Source organism: Manihot esculenta, chromosome 16 (assembly GCF_001659605.2).
Source record: "Manihot esculenta cultivar AM560-2 chromosome 16, M.esculenta_v8, whole genome shotgun sequence".
NCBI lineage: Eukaryota > Viridiplantae > Streptophyta > Magnoliopsida > Malpighiales > Euphorbiaceae > Manihot > Manihot esculenta.
In genome coordinates, this window is record NC_035176.2 from 31,444,218 (window position 1) to 31,471,002 (window position 26,785).

Below are 26,785 nucleotides of genomic sequence, written 5' to 3' on the forward strand. Positions count from 1 at the left end.
AAGAACAGGGGAAGAGATAGCCATGTCACTCCCATCATATTGAGTTCAAAGAATGGACGTGCATCAGACAGTGATGAAAATGTCTGATCTCACTGTTAGACCTGCGTACCAATAAGTTTTAATTCAATGGTCTTCAAGTCCTCTTCGGTGGTGTGAAGTCTCTTGAGTTGGTCTTTTAGCAGAACTAGGTTATAGAATAGTTTAGGCAAGTAATCAAGACTATTAAGAAAATAAGCAGCTCCTGCACAACTATGTGCTACTTAGGACTAGGAGCCTTAATTTCGTGCAGATCTACTTTCTGTATTTCTGTGACTTCCACAATCCAAGCAAAGCATCAGTGGCATTGTAAAAAGTTCAATATGCTTTGCAGCCATCTACTTTCTCTAATAACCATTCATTGAAGTTTCATATCCGGATGCCAAATTGTAAAGCCATCTATAGCTTGCATATGACACAAATGTCCAGTAAGGGACAGAGATCAAAGGCATTCATGGTGTCATAACTTTGTTGTGGTGTCATATCTCGGCTCATTTTGTTCACACCATGGGCCGCATACTGAACTATTTCTTATTGTCGTTTAAAGTTTTCTTCTTTCCATTCAAGCGGAAAGGGGGCATTAAAGGGAACGGATTTTATAGATGCTTCCGCCATAATATTTTAAGCAATTTCCTGCAAGTTGCAAATGCCTGAAAGAAATAGCAATAGCAAAGCAAACCCATTGTGTAACTTCACTGAAATGATGAGAAGAAAAGGCTAGGTTACTGAACATTACATTTCTTCAGGGTTTCCATACAATAAAAGGTAACTGGTGTAAATGTTTTGAATCAGAGTTTCACATGAACAACCTTTATTACATATTTTAATAATTCAAACAATGAAATTCATTTGGTTCCTATACTGTCCAATGTCCTTTTGTTTCGGATTTGTTATGATGGATAGGCCATTTAGTTTTTCAACCAAATTTAAGTTTATTTTATTTTTAAAGTGATAGAAAAGAATTGAATTCTTATAAAAATTTTTGTTGCAAATAAAGGGTTAGAGTTTAAATTGTTATAAACGAATATTTTTTTTTTTTTTTGAATGAAGTTGGAACTCTTGATACTAAGCTAGGTTATGTTCAAAATCTGATAAGAGAATAGCAATTAGAGTACATGCTCTTAAAAAAAGGCAATCCTTGTCTAATATATTTATGTGAACTCTATTTTAATTTTATTTAGTACTTTTTTTAAGAAAAAAATATTTATATAATTAAAATAACTGGAAAATAACAAATCTCAAATGAGCCATTAAATTTTGATTAGTGTCCAAATAAGATTAAATTATGCTTGATAATTATTAGTGTCTAATAATTTAGAAGATAGGGTACATTAAAAACTTTAATAGTCTTTCAAATATGAGAATAAATTATTTAAATTCAACCATGCATTACTTTTCTTTTTCAAGACAGAGCTTCTGAAAATAATGTACTTTGACTAATTGATAATCATAATACTATATTTTTATTGAAATATTATAAAGGATAGGAATAATGTCAAATTATGCATTTTTTATAACTGTATCTTTAATTTTTTTTTTTTTATAAAAAATTTATATACTAATAATATTTTTATACTCTATCTATATTTTTATTAAAAATTAATGAAAAAACCTATTTTTAGCATAAAAAATTTCTTAATTAATAAAAAAACATAATTAAAATAATATATTTTTTGACTTGTGATTAAACTTTCAGTCCGTTCAAAACAATTAATATAAATGCAAATGGATGGAATAATTCTTTAGGATTTTTATTTATTAATCTGAAATTTTTTGTATTGAACTTATTTTTTAAGTTAAATATTAACTAACCATAATATAAATGGAAAGTATAATTGTAAGAAAATATTAATATAAAATATTTTTATTAAGAGAATTGAAAAAGATACGAACTTTATAATTTTTTTATACGTTTTCCCTAATGCATTTTGTGCATTTGAAAGTAGCATAGAGGAGAAAGATTAAAAAATTGATGAGCAAATTAGTTGGCGGGTCTGTAACAACCAAGCAGATAAACCTCAGGTCAGGTCAAGTCAAGCCCAGTCAACAAGTTAAGATTGACTAAAACGTTTACTATGAAAGATGCGAACACAATAGTCTCCCCCGCAGGGCCAGGGATCAATAATTGTGCTGCCTGCTTTTTCCTCAATAGTGCTGTCAATATCTCTTGTCTCATCTATCTTAGTTGGATGAGATACATAGCGTTTGATTATGTGATTTCAAATTCGAATCTTATATTTATTATTTATATATTATTTTATTAAATATTTTAAATGCTAACATCTCTAAAATTATACTATTGTTATAATAATTTAGTGTATATTTATATTTATTTTTTTTATAAAAAATAATAATAAAAATAATTTTTTAATATATTAATTATTTTTATATAGTCTGATTTGACTTACTGGTTTAAAGTATAGGCTATTATAAAAAATCTCTTGTAATTATGTATTTAAAGTCTGAATGATTGAAAAAGAAAGACAGAGATCGTGATTAAATTATTAATAACAAATTGGTGGTGAAATTAGTTATAACGACTAGTAAATTAAATTAAATAAAAGAATTGACAGACAAGTGACAGACAATATAGAAAAGTTGAGTGATTTTAGTCTATTGCAATAGTCATGAAGACTTTTTGCTTTGTGGAAAATGTATGGCCATAGAAGAAATAAATATGGCAGATTATATAAGGATATAAGTCAAATTGAATTTTTGTATTTTTATTTAAAAGCTAAATAAATTTATTTTAAAATTTTGAGCTAATTATCTAAAATTTTAAATTAATTTTATTTAGCTTTTAAAAAAATATAAAATTTAATTGGACTTATTTCTGATTTTAAAATGTATCGATTATGATTAGGGCCGAGCAGAATTCGGTTCAAACCGAAAAAACCGACCGAACCGAACCGAATTGAAAATTTGGTTCGGTTTTTTATATATTTCGATTCGGTTCGGTTTTAAATTTGAAAAATTTTGGTTATTTCGGTTCGGTTCGGTTTTGATCAGAAAAAAACCGAAAAAACCGAACCGAATAGGAATAATAATATGTTTTTTCAATAATATAGAGTAATTAAATTATATTAAAATTAAAATATTTTAATTAAGTTTTAAAATACTAAAAATAAAGTTTAAAAAATTAAAAAAATATTAAAAATCGAAACCGATCAAACCGAACCGAATCGAACCGAATCAGACCGGTTCGGTTCGATTCGGTTTCTGACCAAAATCGGTTCGGTTCGGTTTTTATAAAAACTAAAATTTCGGTTCTCGGTTTATTCGGTTCGGTTCGATTTTGAACCGAACCGACCGAATGCTCACCCCTAATTATGATAACTGACCAAACATAACAAGTATTGAGGGAGGCTACATAGAGGGAGAGATGCTATAGGTAAAATCTGTAAAATCGTGATCTTCAGAGCTTGTTTGGATGGGGAGAAAAGATAGGGAAAATAAAATCACATGGTGTTGATTTTTTCAGGAAACCAAAATGACATATTCTGATTCAAATGAATGCCAACATTGATCCAGTTCCAAATCAGAAGGTGGAAATTATTCATAGGAAAGAATCATTAACTAATCAAGGATTATCATAGAAGGGCAACCCTATGAATCTGTCACAAATTGATAGAAGAAGAAAGAAACATTGGAGGAGAATTTTATTACAGAAGAATAAGTGTTGCTCGCCGTGTCCGAGGAGATCCATCCCAACGTTTTCATTTGCTTCGCTATCAGCACAGCACAAACAAATGGCTTTAAAATTTTCTGTCGTTAAGGGCCCTATGCGAATTAAAAGGTGAAAGGGAACGATTGACCCTTGACTTGTACAGGAATTTCCATAGTGCTCCTATGGCTCAAGCCCATTTAGTGCAAATCATGAGCTCCACTTTCTATGAACAAGGAAAAAAAAAATAATGTTTTTTCTTTCTTAATATAATTCACTCCCACTCAGTTTAAATTCAATATATCTAGTAGCTAAATTAAATAGACTATATGAAAAGAGCGCCTAAGTTTGAAGTTGGAAGGAAGTCACCATTTGTTTTTCTGGTAAGCTGAAAATCAAGTCCTTTTTCCTAGAATCTTCACTTGCAATTACATTGTTCAAATCAAAACCAACAATTCTAGCTTCCAATCTCCTTAATGGGGACAACAACCCTCATTTTTCTCTCATATCACTTCTCCACTCTCTTCCTTTGCCTAAGTTATACAAAGTCCCAGGCCTATGATCCGGAACAAGCAATCCTGCTAAGGATAAGGCAATACTGGCAAAGCCCACCTCCTCTTAATCAATGGTCCCCTTCCATCTCCTCCTCTCATTGCTCTTGGCCTGGAGTCAACTGCACAAACAGCTCCATCACCGGACTTCATTTTACCAACATGAACATCATAGGAACGATCCCTCCATTCATTTGTGACCTCAAGAACCTCACAGTTCTTGATTTTTATAACAACAGCTTCGTTGGAATGTTCCCTGTGGCTCTCTTTAGTTGTTCCAAGCTCCAGTACCTGAGCCTCTCTCAAAACTACTTTGCCGGCGCAATTCCTGAGGATATTGATGGCTTTTCCGGGCTCTCAGTCCTTGACCTTTCTGGTAATAACTTCACTGGTAATGTTCCAGCAGCTATTGGACGTCTTCAGGAGCTAAAAAAACTTGGGCTTGATCAGAATCAGTTTAATGGTACTTATCCTCCAGAAATTGGCAACTTGTCTAACCTTGAAGAGCTATCCATGGCCTACAACGATTTTCTACCCTCAAGTTTGCCTTTCAGTTTCACCCAGCTGAAGCAACTCAGGTGGTTGTGGATGTCTGCTTCAAATCTGATTGGAGAGATTCCAGAAACTGTAGGAGAAATGGTGGCACTGGAGCACTTGGATTTATCAAGGAATAAATTAGAAGGCAATATCCCCAGTAGTTTGTTCATGTTGAAGAACTTGAGTATCATGTATCTTTTCAGGAACAGGCTATGTGGGGAGATTCCTCATGTTGTTGAAGCTTTGAAATTAGTTGAACTCGATCTTTCAGATAACAATTTGACAGGGAAAATACCTGATGATTTCGGAAAGCTTCAGAATCTATCAGTCTTGAATCTGTTCTACAATCAATTTTCAGGTGAAATCCCAGAAAGTGTTGGTCGTCTTCCAGCATTGAAAAGGTTTAGCTTGTTTAGCAACAATTTATCTGGTGTTCTCCCTCCAGAATTGGGCAGACACTCAATGCTTGAAACTGTCGAGGCTTCATCCAACAAGCTTACTGGAAGGCTGCCTGAATTTATATGCAATGGAGGAAAGTTACTAGGAGTGGCAGCCTTTGATAACAATCTCCATGGAGAGTTGCCAGAATCACTTGGGAATTGCAGTAGTTTGCTGATGGTTAGTATTTCACATAATTCATTTACTGGCAATGTTCCTGTTGGCCTGTGGACATCTTCGAATTTGATCTATCTGATGCTAAGCGACAATTTGTTCGCGGGTGAGCTTCCTGATGAAGTATCAGGGAATCTTAAAAGGCTAGAGATCAGTAACAACAGGTTTTCTGGTAAAATCCCCATTGGTGCTTCTTGGAGGAATCTCACGGTGTTTAATGCCAGTAATAACTTGTTTTCTGGCATTGTCCCTCAAGAATTAACTGTTCCTCCTCTTCTCACTACTCTTCTGCTTGATAGGAACCAGCTCAGTGGAGCCATTCCATCTGATATAGTCTCATGGAAGTCATTAACTACACTGAACATGAGTCAAAATCAACTTTCAGGACAAATTCCAAAGGAAATTGGTTTTCTACCTAATCTTCTACAACTGGACTTGTCAGGTAACCGATTTTCCGGTCAAATTCCACCTGAGTTTAGCTCCCTGAAGTGTACTTTTCTGAATCTCTCTTCGAATAATCTCACAGGGGAAATCCCAATCAGTTTAGAAAACACTGCTTATAAAAGCAGCTTCCTGAACAATCCTGGTCTCTGTACTAGAAGCTCATTGCTAAGCCTTAATCTATGCCATTCCAATACCCAAAAATCAATAAAAAGTTCAACCCAATTCATAGCTCTGATATCAAGTATTTTGGCAACAGCCTTTGTGTTAGTTTTGCTACTCTCATTATTTGTTATCAGAGTCTACCAAAAGAAGCTCATACTAAATTCACCATGGAAGCTCACCTCATTTCAGAAGTTGGATTTCACAGAATCAGATATATTGCCAGGTTTAACAGAAACCAACCTGATAGGAACCGGAGGATCAGGAAAAGTATACCGTGTTTCTGTGCAGCGATCAGGTCTTGTTGCTGTGAAAAGAATTCGGAGCGACAAGTTAGACCAGAAACTTGAGAAACAATTCCATGCAGAAGTTCAGATACTTGGTAGAATAAGGCATTTCAACATAGTGAAGCTGCTTTGTTATATCTACAACGAAGATTCAAAACTTCTCGTCTATGAATATATGGAGAGAAGTAGCCTGGATCAATGGCTCCATGTGAAGAAGAGATTAACAAATGTCTCAGGTTCAGCCTGCTTGGACTGGCCGACGAGGTTCCGGATAGCAGTGGGAGCCGCCCAGGGCTTATCCTACCTCCACCATGGCTGCTCTCCCCCCATTATTCACCGAGATGTGAAGTCAAGCAATATCTTGCTAGATTCTGCTTTCAATGCAAAAATTGCTGATTTTGGTTTGGCCAAGCTGCTGGTTGAGAAAGGAGAAGCTTCAGCATCTGTCATGGCTGGCTCTTTCGGCTATATAGCTCCGGGCAAGTAAATTCTCCTTTTTCATTACTGAAATGTCAACATTAATTGTAGATTATGCTCCATCCCCCCCCCCCTCCTTTTTTTCGATGACTTAAGAATCTAGTTGAATTGCAGAGTATGTCAACACAGTGAAAGTGAACGAGAAAATTGATGTTTACAGCTTTGGGGTTGTCCTTCTTGAACTAACAACTGGGAAGGAGGCTCCTTTTGGAGATGAAGATACATGCCTAGCAAAATGGGCATGGCGTCACATGAGTGAAGGAAGACCTATAGTGAATGCTCTGGACAAGGAGATCACTGAATCTTCTTACTTAGATGAAATGATAATTGTTTTCAAACTTGGGGTTAAGTGTACAAGCAAACTGCCTTCTGATAGACCTTCCATGAGAGAGGTCTTACGAGTCCTAGGTCAATACAATTATCCAGTCGTTAATGGACTGAAGAACAGGGGAAGAGATAGCCATGTCACTCCCTTCATATTGAGTTCAAAGAATGGACGTGCATCAGACAGTGATGAAAATGTCTGATCTCACTGTTAGACCTGCGTACCAATAAGTTTTAATTCAATGGTCTTCAAGTCCTCTTCGGTGGTGTGAAGTCTCTTGAGTTGGTCTTTTAGCAGAACTAGGTTATAGAATAGTTTAGGCAAGTAATCAAGACTATTAAGAAAATAAGCAGCTCCTGCACAACTATGTCTACTTAGGACTAGGAGCCTTAATTTCGTGCAGATCTACTTTCTGTAATTCAGTGACTTCCACAATCCAAGCAAAGCATCAATGGCATGTGTAAAAAGTTCAATATGCTTTGCAACCACCTACTTTCTCTGATAACCATTCAATGCAGTTTCATATCCGGATGCCAAATTGTTAAGCCATCTATAGCTTGCATATGACACAAATGTCCAGTAAGGGACAGAGATCAAAGGCAATCCCTTGGCATCCCAAGGATAGTTCTCACCATTCAGGCCACCAAGCTGCAGGATTTAGAGAAAACAGAGTTCTGCTTGTGATGCAAATAAATCTAGTTTGGAGATGTTACCCCGCATAAACAACTATAATACTAAAAGGCAATACAATCAAACAAGACTTGCAAAAGATGGAATAGGCGGCATTTAACAAAATAGAGAAAAAAAAATCTTCATCAGCCTATAATGCTAATGACAGCAAATCTACATTTTATTTCCTTTTGAAACGACAAACATACTTTGCCAGAATGTAGGAACTCAAATAATAGTACATCCCCCAACTTATTTGCTAACTCGAAATTGGGTATGTGAAAAAAAGGAGACAAAGGATCAAAATGGCAGGGCCCAGCATAGAAGCTTGGCGTCGGGACCATTGTTAGGCATTTTGAGAGAGAATTTGATCCATCACTCAGTTATGAACTCTATAAGACCATACATTAAGATTCTGGTATTACCCGTCACTGGCTCTAGATGATCTGGAGTAAGAAAAAGGGGAAGATTAATATACAAAAACTGAAAAAAATCTTCTCATCTACCTACACTTTTTAAGCTTCTGCGACCTCCAGGTACTGGGAGTGGGAAGCTGCAAGGAGAGCCGCTCCAATGCCTGAGCCATCATTTGAGTGCTCAATGATTATGCTTTCAGAAATTTCCTCTCCCAGCAATTCCTTGAGAGTGCTCTCCATGGAGCTACGGAATTTAGTGTAGTGCTCAAACAGCCCACCATCTAATGCTATTACTGATTTCTGTTTTTCCCCATCCTTCACTGTGTCTCTTCCCAGTTTCTTGAGGATGCCCATGATTCCAGCAGCAGACAGCCGGGCACCGCGAGTGGCAACAATGTCGCAGAGCTCAACAATAGCTTTCCTCATTTTCAGGGAGGTATTTGATATCTGACCAAGAAATACAGTAGCTAAATTATGAATTTCAACTGCAAAAACCACAATAATTTTTTTCTGTGCTACAGATGCCAAGTTCACATGTAGAAGGGAATTTTGCTGCTACTATATTAACTTCTGTATGAAGCAAAAAAGCTTGAACACTTGAATTACCTAAGAAACAAGAAATTAAAAAGTACAGATACAGGTTCTAAACAGCATCAGAAGGCATGAATACCTCTAGGATATCCTTTAATTTGCTTCCAACAACTTTAAGATCTGAAGATGTATCATGATGCATTGCAGACATGTGTGGTGTCCTGCATATTTTGCAGCGAGGAAGTTCTCATCAGTCACAAAATGAACAGCATTTGGGATGTCCATGTAAGCATATACCAATCCAATGACAAAATTAACCTATTCACCCCTACGATAACTCAATAGGTATTGATATGGAAGGATACGGAAGATGACAGATGGAGAGAAAACGATGTTTTGACAAATCCATTCTTAAGAGTAGGGTCTGAGGTAAGCATATATGTGTTTGAGCAGAGACAAACACAAAAAGCCAAAGCCTAAACATACAAGGAGGACTAAATAATAAAATATCTCACAACCTAATAGTACCTTAAGATAAATGGAATCTCCAGTTTTGGTGGAACAACATCACCAAAGAAGGCAGCTTCCTGAGCCATTCTCAATAGAACTCTGCGTACAATTTCTCCCAAATACATACCAGAAATTAACTTTTCAAAAATCTGCAGATAATAGTGACAAAGACCTCAAAACTTATTACATCAATATGCAGCAATAAGATGAGAAGGGGAAAAAAAAAAAAAATTAAGCTTACCTGTTCCCCAGGGTTCAGAGACTCAACATCTAATGCTTGATCAAATTCTGTCAATGGAAGGTGTGAGGACCGAAAGTTACCCCACTCCATGTTGATAACCTACATAATAAAAAAATATATTTTAGTATGTTTTATGCTCATGGCAAATAATAAGAAGAAATCGTGCCAAAGAAATATGATAGTCAAATGTAAACAGATGATATGTAAAGAAATCTACAAAAATAAATACATGTATATTTATGTGTATATATATATATATTTACACAAACACACACATATATAAATAAAGCTAAGTTTTAGAAATAGGTTAACACAATATTGCCAAGTGTTCATACTATTCTTTTGCCAACTGATATTCCAAGCCCATTGGTTTTCCATCTGTCTCCATTATTCATCTCCTTTTGGATTAATTATGGTCCCTCTTTTGTTGTGTCCTTCTCATCCCCTTTCCTTCAATTTCAAAGGGTAACTAAAAGGCAATTATATAATAACTAGAAGAATTTAAATATCAATAAATTTAAGAGGTGTGTCTTTGGTTATTTGGGGTAAAGCCATTCCAAATAACTCCTCATATGTCCCTTATACTGTACAATAAATAGGTCTAGTCCTCATTGTGCACACCCATATCTATATCTATATAAAGTTGGTGTCTGAAATAATTTAAAGAGAATTTGCTACATGTCCATTTCCTTTACTATAAGAATATAGCAGGTGACATGCCTAAGCTTCTAATAACATATATACATGTTCTTAATTATGAGAAATATCAAATGACACTTAAATTTAATGCATCTTATTTTTCATATATTTTAATAAACTTTTTATCATTATTAACTATTGATGTACATATATTCAATAAAATTAATTGGCTTTATTATTAAAACTAATTAATAAGTAACTATATAACATAATATGTAAATAATACATCATGTTCCTGTGTTCTCAAGCTATTAATAATAAAAATAATTAACATATGACTTTCTGATTTCCTCATATTTAACATAACAAGTTAATTATACATATTTATTAAAAAAACTAATTATCTTTTATGTTCATGCCATCCATTTTTCATATGCATTTTTTGAGGAGGAAAAAAAAGGAGAAATAGTTTATACCTCTTATACACATGCTCATCCATTTTGTTTATAAATCTTCGAAGCAACGACTCAATAATGAAAAATTATATGAAATATTTTTAAAATTCAACTAACTACTATTAATTGTTTGGATAATTTTCTCAAATATAGCAATATTATTTAATTAATTTTTTTCTATTTACTGTTTGGTATCACTAAATATAAAATTATAAAAAATAATGTGATACTTCATAATTTTATATAATTATAATATCAAAAGTTTATGCAGACAAATGACTAGTTATAAGAATAATAGTGAACAACGATAATCTAAACTACCAACCATTTCCCCAGATTTAGGAAGAAGACCATTCCACTTGGGAATTGCTTGTGCTCGCTCTACATATGCTGCATTTGTTCCAGTTCCCAAGATTACAGCAGCAATAACGTCCTTGTTGTAGTATCTCCCTCCAGCTAATGTTCCAATTGTATCATTGACCTACAACATCTCAGCAAGTTAAGGAAGTCACTTAGTTGCCCAAGTTAATGATTGCTGTAAGCAAATACTTGATGTCAGCACCAACATGGAAATACATTTCTTGGCAGATAACAGGAAAATCCAAACAGAGCGTCTGAAAGCAAAAATCCAAATTTAACCTACCAAAGCTGCCACACGCATGTCAAGGCCAACTCTTTCCATGGCTTTTGTCAACTCTCCCACCACATCCTCCCCAACCTGTACCATGACCAGCCATGAGATAAAATCAGAAACAGTTAGAAAGGAATTTAACAGAGTTAAAAGTTACATAATGAATAAAAAACTGAAATATGTCCCACGTATAAGTGAAAATAACCTGTCATCTATAGCCCAGATTTCTGAACCTCACAAAGGTGATCACTAAGAAAGTGCCTGCTTGTTACAGTTAAATGCTTAGAATTTTCTATGGAATAGTGCAACTGAAACCTAACCAAGATCTGGCATGAAAGACAAAATAGGCTTTAGTTTGAGCTTTCCCCTCACTCAATCCATGAATTGGCAGTGGCACAGTTGTCTAATGGTCAACATTCATATACAAGTAGTTCCACAAGGTTCTATACATTTATCATGATTCTATAAATTAGCCTATGAATGCAAATCTAAGCACAAAAGCTGCACTGAGATCTTAAGAAAAAATGAACAATCCCAGGCCAAAGGCTACTAGGCCGCCTGATGAAAATACAAGAAAGAGAATAAACTATTCCAGAGTCCAAAGTCTCCAAAAAAAAAAAATGAGCCAAATGATTGAGACTGAAGTTTGGGTGTTGAGGTTTCACATGAGGTCTCACAGCAATAAACTGAAAGTTTATCAACTGCAAACAGATCAAAGGACACTCGTAAACAGATATGAGAAGTTCTAATGGCTTTGTATTCTAATCCAATGAAAGAACATGATTGTATTGGCAAGGAGCAAATCATGAGTAATATTTTGGATCACATAAGACTTTATTCAAAGAATTTTTCAATGCCACATCAAAGGAAATGGGCAGAGACCATATATATACACACACACACACACACACACACAAACACACACTAGTTGCAAACACTGCTTATAGAAAGTATAAAAGATAATGAAACATGAGAAAGTAATTAGGATTAACCGTATCCTCTATGGAGAAGCCTTTTGTCCATTTTATAAGAGTTCCTGATGCTATTGATGTTTGCCGAACAGGAAATGAGAAGGTAAATCCCAGTTCCCTTTGTTGACCAGGCAAAGGATGCAAACCTTCATCTTCTGTAGCAACAAATTTAGCAAGTGCTTCAGCAATATAATCGAACAGAGCCTGTGATCACCACCACTTATAAGGATTCAGATTATAAACTAATCCAATTAAGTCAAGACTGTTAAGCTAGCTTGAAATCATACTCACATCTGAAGATCCAATCATCAAGTGTGGAGGAATTGAAACTTCCTCGAATTCTTGTTTGACAACACGGTCATCTTTCCCGCCCAATACCACCCTTATGACACGGAAATTTGTGCCACCAAGGTCTAATGCATAAAACAATCCCTTCTCATCCCTGAAGAAATAATAAGTGACTGGAACTTTTAGCTAGCTGTCTTTCATAAATGTAAAAGATCCAAACAAACAGTGTTGCTAAACATCGGATACAAATATTTCACAGCCGCAGGGAAAAAGAGATCTTGAGAAATTCTTGGTCTTCTCTTTTTTCCATAGTCTTTATTTATTTTGTTAATTTTTTATAAACCTAATCAATAATCAATTTAAAAGAACTTCTGTGCAAACAAGGTCCATGAATCAATTAATTAATGTACTGTTCTAACTTAGAAGATAAAATATGGGCAAAGAGAAACACACTCCACAGGACTTGAAGTTACAATGGAGTAACCATGAACTTTTAGCTAGCTCTCTTTATCAATAATTCACGGCTGGCAATTGCCATGAGCATATTCCGCAAGAATCACATCAAAAACATATGCAGAGAACTATCTTCACAGAGTGCGATGAATTCAGTTTGCGTTTTTATGAACAGAGTAAAATGATATTCCACTTCAAAAACTACAAGGATAATTTTCATTGTCATAGTTTGGCAAGTAGACAAAACGGAGACCAAACAAACAAGGAACTAGACAGAAGGTTTGACGTTATAAAGCAAAGTAGCAGAGCTTGGATGGTAGTATGGTACCAAAAAATGGTAAAGTGCAATCCGAAGAAAAAGGTTATTTTTTTTTACAAAAGATAAGAAATGATAAGCAATAATCAGAAGATAAGCATGAATAAAAAGCAATTATTAGGAGATAAAACAAACGCGCTTATAAAATTTGAACGAACAAAGAAAAAGATAAACTTAAAAAGCAAATGCCAGAAATTCCTTAGAATTCTCACACATCAAAAGAGAAATATGTCAAACTCAGAAAAACAAGATTCGAGATAAGGGAATATGTCTTCTTCAAAGGGAGATTTTATCTCAACTATGTAAGCAAGCCCATTCCAACCAATTACAGTGGGCCACAAAAGAGGCAACCAAAACTAATTAAAGATAAGATTCTTGCATATGTAAGTCACAGTGGCTAAACAAATAGTAACTCCAGCATTAAAAGGACAACAAGACTCATTAATTGCAGCACAACTTTCCATGATAGAAAACTCTTAAGAAATTGAAAAAATGAACAGGGCAATGAAAATTATAATAGCAACTGAAAAAAGAACGAACCAAACATTGGGAGACATATAGACAGAAAAAAGCTAATTTCCCCCTTGGCAATAATAATGAGTCACTCAAAAGTGTAAATTCAATGACAATCAATAATCACAATGCACAATCCACAATAGATAAACCTCATTACTTGATTATTGCAGCAAATCAATCAAAATGGTCCACACAGAATGGATAATTAGTGAAGAAAAAGAACAAAATGCATCCTTGAACACCTAAAACAAGCTCTAAATCTAAATCCAAAAACAAAACAGATGGGAAATGAAAGACGAAGTTTTTCAGTAGCTGATACCCGGTAGGGAGATTGTCAACGTAGCTGAGGAGCATCTTAAGCTTGCTTCCACCCTCCGATGCAAGACCGGCATGCATCTCAACGGTCATAGCATCAGCCACCTGGCGTAGCTTCCCTAAGGGGGTCCCACACTTGTCCTCAAACTCCCTGAGTATGGCCATAGCCCTGGCCCACCTCCCCGAACAGCGCATCCTGTGCCTGACCACCAAGGCCGCCGCAGCACAAACAGCAGCTGCGCAGACCACCGCCGCACCCACCGCCACCTTTCCCATGACCACTAGCTGCAATAAAATAGCTCACACGTTCTCTGTAAAATCCGAAATCTCTGATTGCTCTCTCTCTCTCTCGCTTGTATCTTTTATTCCTTTAGATGTTGAGATCGAGATAAGAGTTAACGGACAGATTTATATATAAAAATATAAAAGGATTTGCAATAATTAAAACAAAAAAGAAAAGAAAAGAAAAGGAAAGAAAAAAAACCGAATTTCTCGGGGATTCAGCAGGATTTTCTCGGGAAATGAGTGTAAAAATTGGTCGCTTCTTGTTGTTGTTCGTTTGTTGGCAGTGCAAGTACTGGCAAGAGTAATTATATCGCAAGGGGAAAAGATATTTTAAGATGAGAAAAAAGCCAAAAAAACGATAATGTCATTGGGGGGAGAAAGTGGTCATGGTTTTGGATAAAAATTACAAGAGTGCCATCGTGGAGGGACATGTGACGTGTCAATGTCATCTATCAGCCGCTTTTATCTAGACGGACATGGTTTCGTTCTCTTTTGTTGTTTTACAAGTTTAGGGAATGAAAAAGCCTAACTTTATTTCCGTTTTTTTTTCCTTAAAAAAAATTATTAATAATAAAAACAGAGTTAAAACCAAGTCTGTGGGGATACAAAGGAAAATATCTTCCTTGTTCGCACGTGTACACGTGTCAAGTTGGAGTCTATGTTCAGCATAAGGATGGAAGTCATTGAAGAAATCTTTTTCATGTGTCTGAATTTAGATGAATGGTCAAATACCATAACCTCATTATTCATTTTAAAAAATTTTATTTAATAATGACATCAATCAATCAATCAGATTGATTTTTAGTTGATTATATTTATTTAAATTTAATTTGACTGAAAATTGAAAAAAAAAAATAAAAAAATAAGAAGAAGAAGCAATTTGGGCATTGGTTGCTTAAAAAACAAGTGGTAAATTCAGATGTACATTGAAAGAGCCCAAAATTGACCAATTAATCTGACTCAGCAATTAGTCATACATTTTGAATTTTAATTTGTGCCCAAGTTGGCTGCCACCTGTTTTCTTCAATCCCTTTTTAGTTTATACATCGTAAATGGTTTTTTTTTTCAAAAAAAAAAAAAAGACATAAACTTATTCTCCAGGCATATATATATTTAAAATAATACATTATATTATATATTCACAGATTATAATTAATATCGTTTTAATTTTATTTTTTAATAATTAAGTGAATCACGAAATATTTTTAAAATTAAAAGCGACAGGATAATTTTTTTATATAAAAAATTAAAGGAAATATTTATCATTCGGTGGCATCTGTGGTGTGTGCCTACCTTCTTAGGTCCTCCCTCTTCCATATGGGCACCTGTATTGCCTTTTAAAAGGTTATCATATTTTAAGAGAAAGGTGGCACAGATTGTCTTAAAAAATATAATTTATATTTATTATATTTTAAAAACCGGTTCCAGTTATTTCAGAGAATTTGCTTAGGCAGGCAAAGAATCTACACACACATTCTAATTATTTGCTAATGGCATTAGAGTTTATGCACATCCTTAAAAATTAAATTTAAAATACGATAATGGAGTCGTCAGGTCAAATTAGTATTGGGTTCTAGGGCTTTAGGTTCTTGTGTTGCTGTTTGATTTGAGCCCCTAGCTCTTAGTGTTGTGATTGTATGCCTTTTAATTGTCATGGGCCTTAGACTTTTACATCTATTGTAGAACTTAGACTACATTTGTCCTTAATGTAATTTTTTCTAAAAAAAGCCATAAATTATAAAATAACTCAATAATTTAATGTCAATTTTAATAAAAATTAGAGTAGATTAATAATTATTAGCTGCATTAACAATTGTAATTATTTTTTTTAAAAGGTTGATAGGTTAAAATGCCAAATATATACACGTAGGACATTGGATATATACTCTTTTACTCACAGAAAGCTGATTGAACTCTATAATTTAAGGAAAATTAATATTTTTACGAGCGAAAGTATATACACGTAGGACATTGGATACATCATAGAATTTGCCCACTAAAATAGGCAAAATAAGACTGGGTTTAAGAAGAGGGCCATGAACATGAACCGTTTAAAAGAGGAAGGAGCGGAACCCAAATGGTCCGAGGGTTCAGTTGGACCTGCCCGTTCCAACTTCCAAGGAACTCTAAGCCCATAGCACCACCATAACAACCTTCTGTTAGCTTTGCACTAAGTGAGTGAGTGAGTGGTGAGTGGTGACCCTTCTGTGGGATCTCTTTAGATTCAGTAGAAATGATGTTGTTGCCTGTTGGTGTCACTTCATAGATTTCCATATCTCAACATATATGATTTCTTTTATTATTATTTTTCAAATCATTTAATTAATTTTTGTAGATATTGAAACTCAAAACTTTATCTTTTTTTTTTTTTTTGTTCATTTCTTAATCGACTCAACCAATGGTTTCTTTTCAATATTATTGGTCCGACCCCTCCAAATCCTATCAAATCGAATGTTCATCATTTCTGTAATTCTTCCTTTATCAATGCATCTTTTTATTCAATTGTCATTGTAAAGCTAATCATGCATAGTTGACTTCTTCCTCATAATTGTACAAATTAAAACTTACACAGCAAAAACAAAAGAACCCCACGAATTCAACAAGTTCTATTCTTTTTTTCCTTCTTCATTTATTAAAAACATTTGCTTAATTAAATAATTATAATATTATTCAATTCAAATACGATATAAATTTATATAATCAGTCAATTTAATTAATTTTATGTAAATTTTAAAAAAATTTAATATAAAGATTGAATTTACATGCTTAACATTATGGGATCGCAAATTGCGGGACAAAAGAAAGTGTTGATTTTTTGGACTTTTTCAGGTAAAAAATTAGAAGAATAAAGGCAAATCTTTGCTTAATGCCTTGAAAGTTGCATTGATTGGGGGATCCCATCAATACAAAAATCTTCTTTTTTTAAAAAAAAATTCTTTGTTTATTTATTTTTTTTTCTGAATATGGATCATCAATTCCAACATGATGGTGATAGAGAGTCACATGGCAATTAATGTGATAAAAAAGTAAAGAACTTTCGGGTTTCAACTTGCCTTCTGAACATGGCTGTATATATATATATATATAAAAGGAAAATTTTAAATAAAGAAAAAGGGTAGAAATGCAAAGCTGGGTAGCTTGGAGGGAGTAAACAAGTAATTTTAAAAAATAAGGATTTTCTAGAGGAATAAAAAAAAAAAAAAGAAAAAGAAATGGTTTGGATTTGGACAAGAATGTCTCACAAACCATGTGCAGCAACGCGGCCCACGTGGATATGGCATGCGTGTGGGTCTCTACTCTCTTCCAACTTGCTTCTGGTTTTGATTCTTTTCAGCATTAGCATTTCAGGAAACAATCAACATTTACCTTTAAAATTTTTTAGATAAAATCGTCATAACGTATAAATATTAAGCATCTATTATCCAATTCACCTAATTTCAAAAATTTTAAAATGACTATAAATTAGTATACTAATACATTAATTAAATTAAATAATTATTTTTTATAAAATTAAATAATTATGATATTTATTTTTTATTATTATTGTTAAATATTTTATTATTTAATTCTTATAATATAAATCGATGATAAAAAAAATATGAACGGAGTCGAGATAAGGTTATTAGAGGCGGAGATGAGTTGTATGTGAGAGGCAAGTAGCTGGCTTCCTAATTAAACACCCTTCATCTCTTCTATATCATGTGTCAATTTTTCTTCTTATTGATTTTTTTTTTTAAATATTTTTATTAATAATAATGATTTGCCATCCAACAGTTTTTCTCTTTTATTGAATGTCTCCAACACTCTACATATCCCACATGTTGAGGATAATATATATAAGAAAAATTATACATATATTTGGCCAACTTAATTATTCCAAAACTAATTAATTAATATATTAATTCTATGACCAGTCATCATCTCTTGTCCCACCAACTCTCACAATATGCCCTCTACGCTACGTTTTGATGCAATGCAGAGTAATTCAATGTTTCAACCCACAAATGAATTGGATTCCATTGTGATTTTCTTCCCAAGATCTAGTAAACAAAGGGCAGATAATAAAGATAACAAAAAATAAAAGAAAAGAAAACAAGATCCGGCTATGGTGTGATATGTATATATATGCTTTTCGTGTTGATGTGGATTTTTGCTGCTTATGTGTAGGCTTTTGCAGGGCTTTTGGGCAAAAGTGATCTGAAATGTGTTAAAAGGGAATTTTATAAACAAGTACCTGTTATTCTTCCCTTGCTGCCATTCATCTGGGGTGTTGCCACGTGTCCCCTTACTCATACTGATAAATTCTTTTATATATATATATCATGGAAAAAAAAAATGAAAATGCATAAATTCTTGTGTGATGGTTGTTGGGGAGATATTGAAATCTTAAAAGCAATGGAAATTATACACATCCACAAAATGTCAATTGCGAATATAACTTTTAAAAAACACAAAGGATAGGAAAGGCAAAGAAATGAAAAAGGCAAGTCAATATAAAATATTTCAAAGAATTCTTTATCTTATCTACTAAATTATTTTTCAAATAATGCATGATATTGGACCCCATGCAACAACAGTTGAGATAAGAAAGAGCCCAAAAAAAATAATATTAATAACATAAGGAAATTAAATTTTAATACAAACTCAATAATTAGAAATCTCTAATATTTCAATTATGTTGGATGAAGTGGAAGAAGAATGTGAGCACACAGTACTAAATTCGGTCAACACCCGTCACTAAGCCAACCTTATCTCATAATACCTAAATTAAAATTTATTAAGTTGACTATCAATTCATGCTAGATTTACTGTTTCAGTGTAATGATTAAAAAATTTTATAATATAATTATTTTACGTATACCCCGGATAGCTAAATAATAAATATATTTAAATAAATTTAAAAAATATTATATTTTACTCTGTACATTTCCTATTCTTAATTTTTGAGAAAAAAAAATTACCAGACATATAACAGTGATGTAAAATAATTTTTTCAGGCCAAGAAAGAAAAGCCATTTGCATGGAACGACACAAGACTACCAAGAATTGCTGCATGCGGCAGCACAGCTAGAAGGGCCTCATCACCAACTGATGCAGGAGGCAGAGCGAGTCTTTTCTTTTCTCTTTTGGCAAACTGAAGAACATGAACATGTGCCTCCATCAAATAGTTATTGGTTGGAGTAGATGCCCATCACTTGAAAAGATACCCATTACTAAGTTTTGACGTGGAACACAGCCGCCCACAATATCCCAAAATACATTCCTTAATTAGGGCAAAGCAAAGCTATAGCACTCAACCGTCATTAGCCAAAAACTTTTCCACACGCCAAAAAGCTTTTACTTGTACAACTGTCTTTAGTTTAGTTTAGCCACCTTTCTTTTTGACCACTGTTTGAGTCCATCTTATAACAGTTACGCGATTGAGGTGTTTGATAAAATGTGTAAAAGAAAAAGCGGTGGAAAATAAAATAACTCGTGAAGAAAGAAAGATATTTTTAGAAAGCCGAGAGCAGAGGAGCGATTGAAACGGCACGGAATAGGGAACACGCAACGCGTTCCCGTAAAAGAAACACAAGAAGTGGTGTTGGTGTCAGATTAGAAATGAGTGGGTCACATTCATTTTTGCAATTTACTAAGGGGGTAGGGGTGGCCGCTGCTGTCTCACTCACCACTTTTGTTTCAATATGTGAGCCACCCAGCAGCCAGCAGCTTCTCGCAAAGCCTCACAGTCGTCTCACTTAGAAACGACAACAACAGTCAATTAAACCCAACTCAACAAGACAGAGAAAGAAAGAGAGAGAACATTCAAAATTTAACAAATAATTATTATTTTTCTTTTGCGGAGATTAAGGGTAAAACTCAACAAGGGCGAGAGGGATATGTCTCCGTTCTTCCATCTGTTTGAGAAAATAGCTGCGATTTTATAATATTTATTCCTCCGTTGATCACGTACTTTATTTTCTTTTTCTCTGCTCAAATCTTGAAGATAATTATTGCCAACTGCTGTTGCTACTTATTTACGTAATCAAACATTCTTGATTTTTGACCCTAACATGTGAACGTCCCATAATGTCACTCTCCATGACCCCTCCCTCTCCCTACATGGATTTACTCCCCTACGCCCTGGACTACTATATATGCACCAGAATCTGACGACTCTGTAACTAGTAAATTTAAGCTAAACCCATCAATGGTGTTTGCAAATAAATTATGGGTTTTGATTTTTTAATGACGTGGGTAAAGAACTTGGACGGCAGAAACCAACGAAAGCTTTTTTGGCTGTAAAATTCTACTTTTAGTTTACGGATGCTTTTGCTGATGTGTGGAGTCTGACCCCTTTTGTGCGTTTTCTTTTTGACAATGGAAAATTTTCAGTATCTCAATCGTACATCTCTCTCTACAGTTAAAAATTAAAAAAAGACTGCCATTTCTGTGCCAAACGGAAAGTTTTGCAGACCAAAAGGATCTAAAGCTCCAAGTGCACGTGTGACTCTCACGTGTCATTTTCCATTGTATAAGTGATTTTTTTTAAAGAATAAGGTACATTGAATGGTAGTAAAAAAAAAAAAATTTAGTATTCTTGTCGATTTAAAGAACAACATTAAGTGGCAAGTTAGCTATAATAAGTGAGATTAAATTGGTCTGTAAAATGTCTGACCAATTGGAGAAATCTGTTTTAAAATTGGGAAAGAGTAATTCCAACCAAACAAAAACAATGTAATCAAAGAGAAAAATTTCAGACGTTTTATATTTAATTAATGCCATTAATATAAGCATATACCTTGATTAAGGTTTTAATTACCCAAAAATTTCCTACAGTTGTCTACTCCTGATAGGTGGGTCCCAAGAAAAAAAAAAAAGAAAGGAAAGTGCTAGAATCAGAACCGTTGGATTGAAGAAAAGGAGAAGTTGAAGTAATAGTGTAATATTAATTTACGTATCTATAAAGGGGAGAGAGGAGAGAAGGGATCAGCAGCAAGACATGAAAATTTTCTAACAAATGAAAAATCAACTCTCGAAATATATACTACTACTACAATTTTACTTATTGGAAATTGAACCTCTCAGATTCTGACAATCTGACGTCTCTTTCTTAAATTTACACGATGTAAAATAAATATATTAATGCTACTCCTCCATTAACAGAGAGAGTAGGAAGCTGAAATTCCATCATAACTCTTCTATTAATACCCCCTCCCTCTCTACGACCAAAGCCCATTCCTCTATTTCTATATTTCGTCTTCAAAACTTAGCCATCCACATACACATTCTAAGAGAGAGAGAGAGAGAGAGAGAGTGCTCTTCATGAGAGTAACTCTGGAGGGTGGTGAACAAAGGAGAAGCTAGATTTTGTTTAGCAGCTTGATCAAACATCATCGTCATTATGTGTAATTCAGACATCACCACCACCCTTTTGATCGAGAAACCACCACAGAAGCCACATCGTTACTTGGATCGTTTATCACTCCCCACCACCGTAAAAAACCTGGATAATCTCAAAAATTCGTCACCACCTCCTGAAATATACCCCTCTGTTTCAGACTTAATCTCCGAAACTAAATCACTTTTCAAACTCGCCTTCCCTATAGCTCTAACGGCTATCATTCTTTATGCTCGTTCCATTGTGTCTATGCTTTTTCTCGGTCGTCTCGGTGACCTCGAGCTAGCCGCTGGCTCTCTTGCTATTGCGTTTGCTAATATCACTGGTTACTCTGTTCTCTCAGGTTTATCTCTGGGCATGGAGCCTCTCTGCTCTCAGGCTTTTGGTGCTCAACGTCCAAAGCTCCTCTCTGTAACCCTTCATCGCTCTGTGATTTTCCTTCTAGTATCATCAATACCCATTTCTCTTCTATGGCTTAACATGTCCAAAATCCTTCTCTATCTTCATCAAGATCCCAACATCACACGTCTTGCTCACACTTATTTGCTCTTCTCTCTCCCTGACCTTTTAACCAATTCTTTCGTCCACCCAATCCGCATTTACCTTCGAGCTCAAGGTATTACCCACCCTTTAACTTTAGCATCTCTCATTGGCACGATTCTTCATTTACCTATTAACTTTTTACTCGTCAATCATTTGAAGCTCGGGGTCTCCGGCGTCGCAGCCGCAGCCACCGTTTCCAACTTCTTTGTTCTCTTGTCTTTAGTTTCTTACGTGTGGATTTTTGGTTTGCACGAGCCAACGTGGACTAGGCCGAGCCGAGAGTGCTTCACTGGCTGGAAGCCGCTAATTCGGCTAGCAGCACCAAGTTGTGTCTCGGTTTGTTTGGAGTGGTGGTGGTACGAGATCATGATCATCTTGTGTGGGCTTTTAGCCAACCCCAAATCAACGATTGCTTCTATGGGCATCCTCATACAAACGACGTCGTTACTTTATGTTTTCCCTAGTTCGCTTGGGTTCGCTGTTTCAACTCGTGTGGGTAATGAACTCGGAGCAAACCGTCCTCACAAGGCCAGATTATCGGCCGTGGTGGCAGTGTTTATTTCAGCCATTATGGGCCTATCAGCTTCCACTTTCGCTTCGGGAATGAGTCAGAGGTGGGGCCAGATGTTCACCAGCGACGGCGAGATCCTACGGCTTACAGCTGCTGCACTGCCAATCCTAGGGCTGTGCGAGCTCGGTAACTGTCCTCAAACAGTAGGGTGCGGGGTCATGAGAGGGAGTGCCCGCCCCTCCAACGCAGCCAACGTGAACCTCGGCGCATTCTATTTGGTGGGCATGCCAGTGGCCATTGGACTTGGGTTCTGGCTTGGTGTTGGGTTTTGTGGGCTGTGGCTTGGGCTACTATCCGCCCAGGTTTGTTGTGCTGGGCTCATGCTGTACGTTGTAGGGTCCACCGACTGGGATTTGGAAGCTAGAAGAGCTCAAATGCTAACGTGCATCGGCTGTGATACTAAGATATTACTAAGTGAAGGTGACTAGGCGAGGCCGAAGAAGAGCAGAGATTAATTTCCATTACAGTGACTTGGCCGTAATAACACCTAAATGCCTGCATGTAAAATTGATTATTCCCCCTCTTTCATTTATCTTTATTTTTTTTTGCCCATTTGGGTTTATTTTGTGAATTATTAAATTTTTTGGGTTGAGAGAGAATTATCATAAAGAAGAATATTATTATTTATAAAGAAGTGTTTTTGGTTTTATGAGCAAATGTGAAGAGTGCATAATTTATGAGCAAATGGTTCAAACATGAGAAATAATTAGCTAGGCAAGAGAGGATTCATTGTTGAGGACAGTGTCTCAAAAATTCAGACATGTCTGGTCTTTAAATTTCTCGGTTGGGTTTTGCTGAGGAGACTAGCCTTTTGCAACTATGAATAAATAACTTCCAATCAGCAACTAACACATAAGCACCCAGCTGACATTTTCCTCCAATACTAAGATTTTTAGTGGTTGTAATACCTTAGGCATCCAACTGAGTGTAATATTTATCTGAAAATAGTAATGGAAAAGTCATGTGGTGCTCTCTCCTTATCATTACAGTGATTATCCAGGGTGGTCACCACCTAAAATGTAGCTTACATTATCCAGAGGCGGTGCTTGAGTTGTCTTTGCCTTACAGAAATTCTTGTCAAGGTGGGGGACCAATTAAGATTTTTCTTTATTAATTTAAGTGAACATGAATGAGAGAGCAAGATGTAAATACTACAGCATAATTTTTTTTTGTCTATATCAGCCTTAAAATGCTGTAATTTTTTTTTTTTGTCTTGTGCAGTAATTTTTGCATAGGTTGGTTGGTGCTGTAGAGAAATTGTCTGTTTGTATGAAAGAAAAAATTAAAAAAGAAATTAAATATTGGTGGGTGAATTGGGTCCCCATGATAAGGATAAAGGAGCCCAGCAAGAAAGAAGAAAACAAAACAAAAGGGGTGTGATGCATGGAAGAAAGGAAAGAAAAAGATAGAAAGGCATCGGCCATAGGAGGAGGGGAGCAGTGAAAAGGAAATAATTAAAAACAAAACAGGTCTTGTCAGTATTTATAAGTGTTTGGAAGACACACGAGGAGACCTTCATCTTCCAGTTTCCAGTTCCACCACATATACATTTGTTGTTTTCTCTTGAAAATACGTACCTTTCTTTTCATTGCTCAGTATTCATCCCCCCTCTTCTTCCTGTAAACTGTAAACTCTGCCCTATTTCATTCCTGTTTTTGCTTCAATACTCCCAAACACTTGTGGGTTACACTTGCTTCCCATCAAATCCATCTTCTTTTTTCCCCACCAAAAAAAAAAAAAATTAAAACAAAATTTATTTACCGAATTTATCAATCCACATTTGATTTTTTTTGGGAAACTTTTCTGCTTCTTTGCCTAGAGAGAGAATCATGTATAGTGTTAGCAGTACGTTGCTGCAGACAATGGAAAATTTTTTTTTTTTTTTACTGCTATGTTTTCGGTTATGTTAATGTAAAATCCTAAATTTCATGCGTAATGTTCTTGGTTTGTTTAGCGTGAAACATGTTATTTCATATTATAGTGTTTTCATACTAATCAACACGTAACCTCACGTTTTACACGAATTATTGTGAACCTTTTCAACTCAGCGTTGTTTTTAGACTTTGATGCTCGTTGACTTTAGTCAACGTTTACTATAAATTATTAATGAAGCTATCCATCAATAATTGTTAATATGATTTATCACACCACATAAGACTACGTCTTCACACATTTTATTTTATTTTTTATTATTTTTAATATAACCGTTCTTATTTTTTTAAATTAGAAATTAAAAATTAGAAGAGTATGATTTAAAATTTCTTATATTTATTTAAATATATTTACTACTGAATGCAATAAAATCGTTTATTATAAATTTAAAATTACTTACCATATATGATTACACGCTTTTACTTTTTTATAATAAATAATTTATTATAATAAATAGAAAATTTTATTAAAATAAATTATGAACCATTTGATTATCATCAAAATTCAAAAAGTATTTTTTTCACTCTAATCAAGAATTTTATTTTTCAAATTTTACTCGAACTTAGAGTCATAAATATATTAATCTTATATAATTTTTTTTAAACTCAAATCATTTGAATTTAATATATAAATATATTAGACTTATATATTAATAGATGTATCTAGTTTGAATAGTATTCGGTTTAAACTGAAAAAATCGATCAGACTAAATTAATTTGAAAATTCAGTTTGATTTTTATTCATTTTGATTTGATTAGATTTTTAATTTTAAAAATTTCAGTTATTTTAGTTCTGTTCGATTTTAATTTGAAAAAAATCAAAAAAATTAAACCGAACCGATTAGTGATAATAATATATTATTTTCAATAATATATAGAGAGATTAGATCATGGTTAAAATATTTCAATTAAATTTTAAAATACTAAAAATAAAGCGTAAAAAATAAAAAAATATTAAAAATTCAAACCGATTAAATCGAACTGAATCAAACCGGTTCAATTCAATTTGATTTTTAACTAAAATCAATTCGATTCGATTTTTATAAATACCAAAATTTTAATTTTTAATTTATTTAATTCAATTCGATTTAAAATTTAGATATATATTAATATGCCTTATATATTAAATTTAAAGTGAACCCAACTGATATTAAATCCATGTCCCAAATAAATGTGAAACAACACATCTTCTGATCATATCCATGCATGAACTTCTAAAGCGTGAGTATAAATATTTATAGGTGATCCGCCATTAAAACAAGAATATAACATTGATTGACTTATGTCCATTTCAAGTCTAACTCAAGAGGATAGGATTATCAAGTCTTATATTTTTAACACATCATATCCAAAAATAATAACATTTCAGATAATTATTACAAGTAGAAAAAGTTGGCTAGCTAGACATTACGTACTGCATGGTAATCGTAAAAAAAAGAATGCTGCTTAGCCTGGTCCAAGCCTATGTAGGTTCTGCTGGTTTTAGGCTCCATTGATTGATCAATTCGTGCTATGTGCTAGCTAGAGATTTGATATGATACGATTCAATTTTTCTTAAGGACATCAATTTGGACACCACTTCTTTGCTACTGTGCTAGCAGGTTGTGTTGTATCATTCATCACAGCTCCAATTTCTTCATTCACGGGCATGCATGCCAAATTCAAGAAAGAGACCTATTCTATTATAAAAATTAATAATTTTCATAATGGGTACAGAACTATATATCTTTCATTAATTTAGATGTAAGAAATTTAAGTGAATTTTTAAATTTAAATAAAACTTATGATTATTGTATTTTTGTATTTCAGACTATATGCTAAAAATATCTTTTATCTAATGATTACCACTTGGTAAGTGTCCTACTCTTTCCTTTCAAATTAACAGAGATTGTTTCTTTTATTTTTATAAAGAAGGAACTTTAGCTCAAATAATGCATATGCCAGCAAACTTTAGCTCTCTCCTTATATATATTATCAGGGCGAAAAGTTAAAATCTTGCATCCTCTGATCCTGTCTCCTTAACAGCAGCTT

The 26,785-nt window shown here is 34.2% G+C and overlaps 3 protein-coding genes across 4 annotated transcripts; 2 read left to right on the top strand and 1 right to left on the bottom strand.

The window, feature by feature from the left end:
• Window positions 1–3,825: 3,825 nt before the first annotated feature.
• On the top strand, window positions 3,826–7,567 carry LOC110603309 (receptor-like protein kinase HSL1). The gene is made up of 2 exons (XM_043952026.1): window positions 3,826–6,769; window positions 6,882–7,567. The coding sequence occupies exons 1-2, from the start codon at window positions 4,177–4,179 to the stop codon at window positions 7,292–7,294; spliced, it is 3,006 nt and encodes a 1,001-aa protein (XP_043807961.1). The 5' UTR covers window positions 3,826–4,176; the 3' UTR covers window positions 7,295–7,567.
• A 324-nt stretch (window positions 7,568–7,891) lies between these two features.
• LOC110603877 (hexokinase-1) lies at window positions 7,892–14,631 on the bottom strand. Of its 2 annotated transcripts, XM_021741864.2 has the most exons (10): window positions 14,528–14,631; window positions 14,048–14,411; window positions 12,447–12,597; window positions 12,177–12,359; window positions 11,197–11,271; window positions 10,879–11,034; window positions 9,460–9,558; window positions 9,237–9,367; window positions 8,848–8,929; window positions 7,892–8,624 (listed from the first exon to the last, which is right to left on the bottom strand). In XM_021741864.2, the coding sequence occupies exons 2-10, from the start codon at window positions 14,317–14,319 to the stop codon at window positions 8,277–8,279; spliced, it is 1,497 nt and encodes a 498-aa protein (XP_021597556.1). In that variant the 5' UTR covers window positions 14,320–14,411; window positions 14,528–14,631; the 3' UTR covers window positions 7,892–8,276. The 2 variants fall into 2 exon arrangements, with proteins under 2 accessions (XP_021597556.1, XP_021597555.1); XM_021741863.2 differs by having other exon boundaries at window positions 14,048–14,616.
• Window positions 14,632–21,371: 6,740 nt separating this feature from the next.
• On the top strand, window positions 21,372–23,480 carry LOC110603343 (protein DETOXIFICATION 51). The gene has a single exon (XM_021741042.2). The coding sequence runs from the start codon at window positions 21,713–21,715 to the stop codon at window positions 23,249–23,251; it is 1,539 nt and encodes a 512-aa protein (XP_021596734.1). The 5' UTR covers window positions 21,372–21,712; the 3' UTR covers window positions 23,252–23,480.
• Window positions 23,481–26,785: the final 3,305 nt, after the last annotated feature.

Coding starts and splice junctions, on each gene's coding strand:
- LOC110603309 (XM_043952026.1), top strand. CDS start 4,177: ATGGGGACAACAACCCTCATTTTTCTCTCATATCACTTCTCCACTCTC. Junction 6,770..6,881: donor TTTCGGCTATATAGCTCCGG/GCAAGTAAATTC, acceptor GTTGAATTGCAG/AGTATGTCAACACAGTGAAA.
- LOC110603877 (XM_021741864.2), bottom strand. CDS start 14,319: ATGGGAAAGGTGGCGGTGGGTGCGGCGGTGGTCTGCGCAGCTGCTGTT. Junction 11,035..11,196: donor ACATGCGTGTGGCAGCTTTG/GTAGGTTAAATT, acceptor GAGATGTTGTAG/GTCAATGATACAATTGGAAC. Junction 8,625..8,847: donor AATTAAAGGATATCCTAGAG/GTATTCATGCCT, acceptor TTTCTTGGTCAG/ATATCAAATACCTCCCTGAA.
- LOC110603343 (XM_021741042.2), top strand. CDS start 21,713: ATGTGTAATTCAGACATCACCACCACCCTTTTGATCGAGAAACCACCA.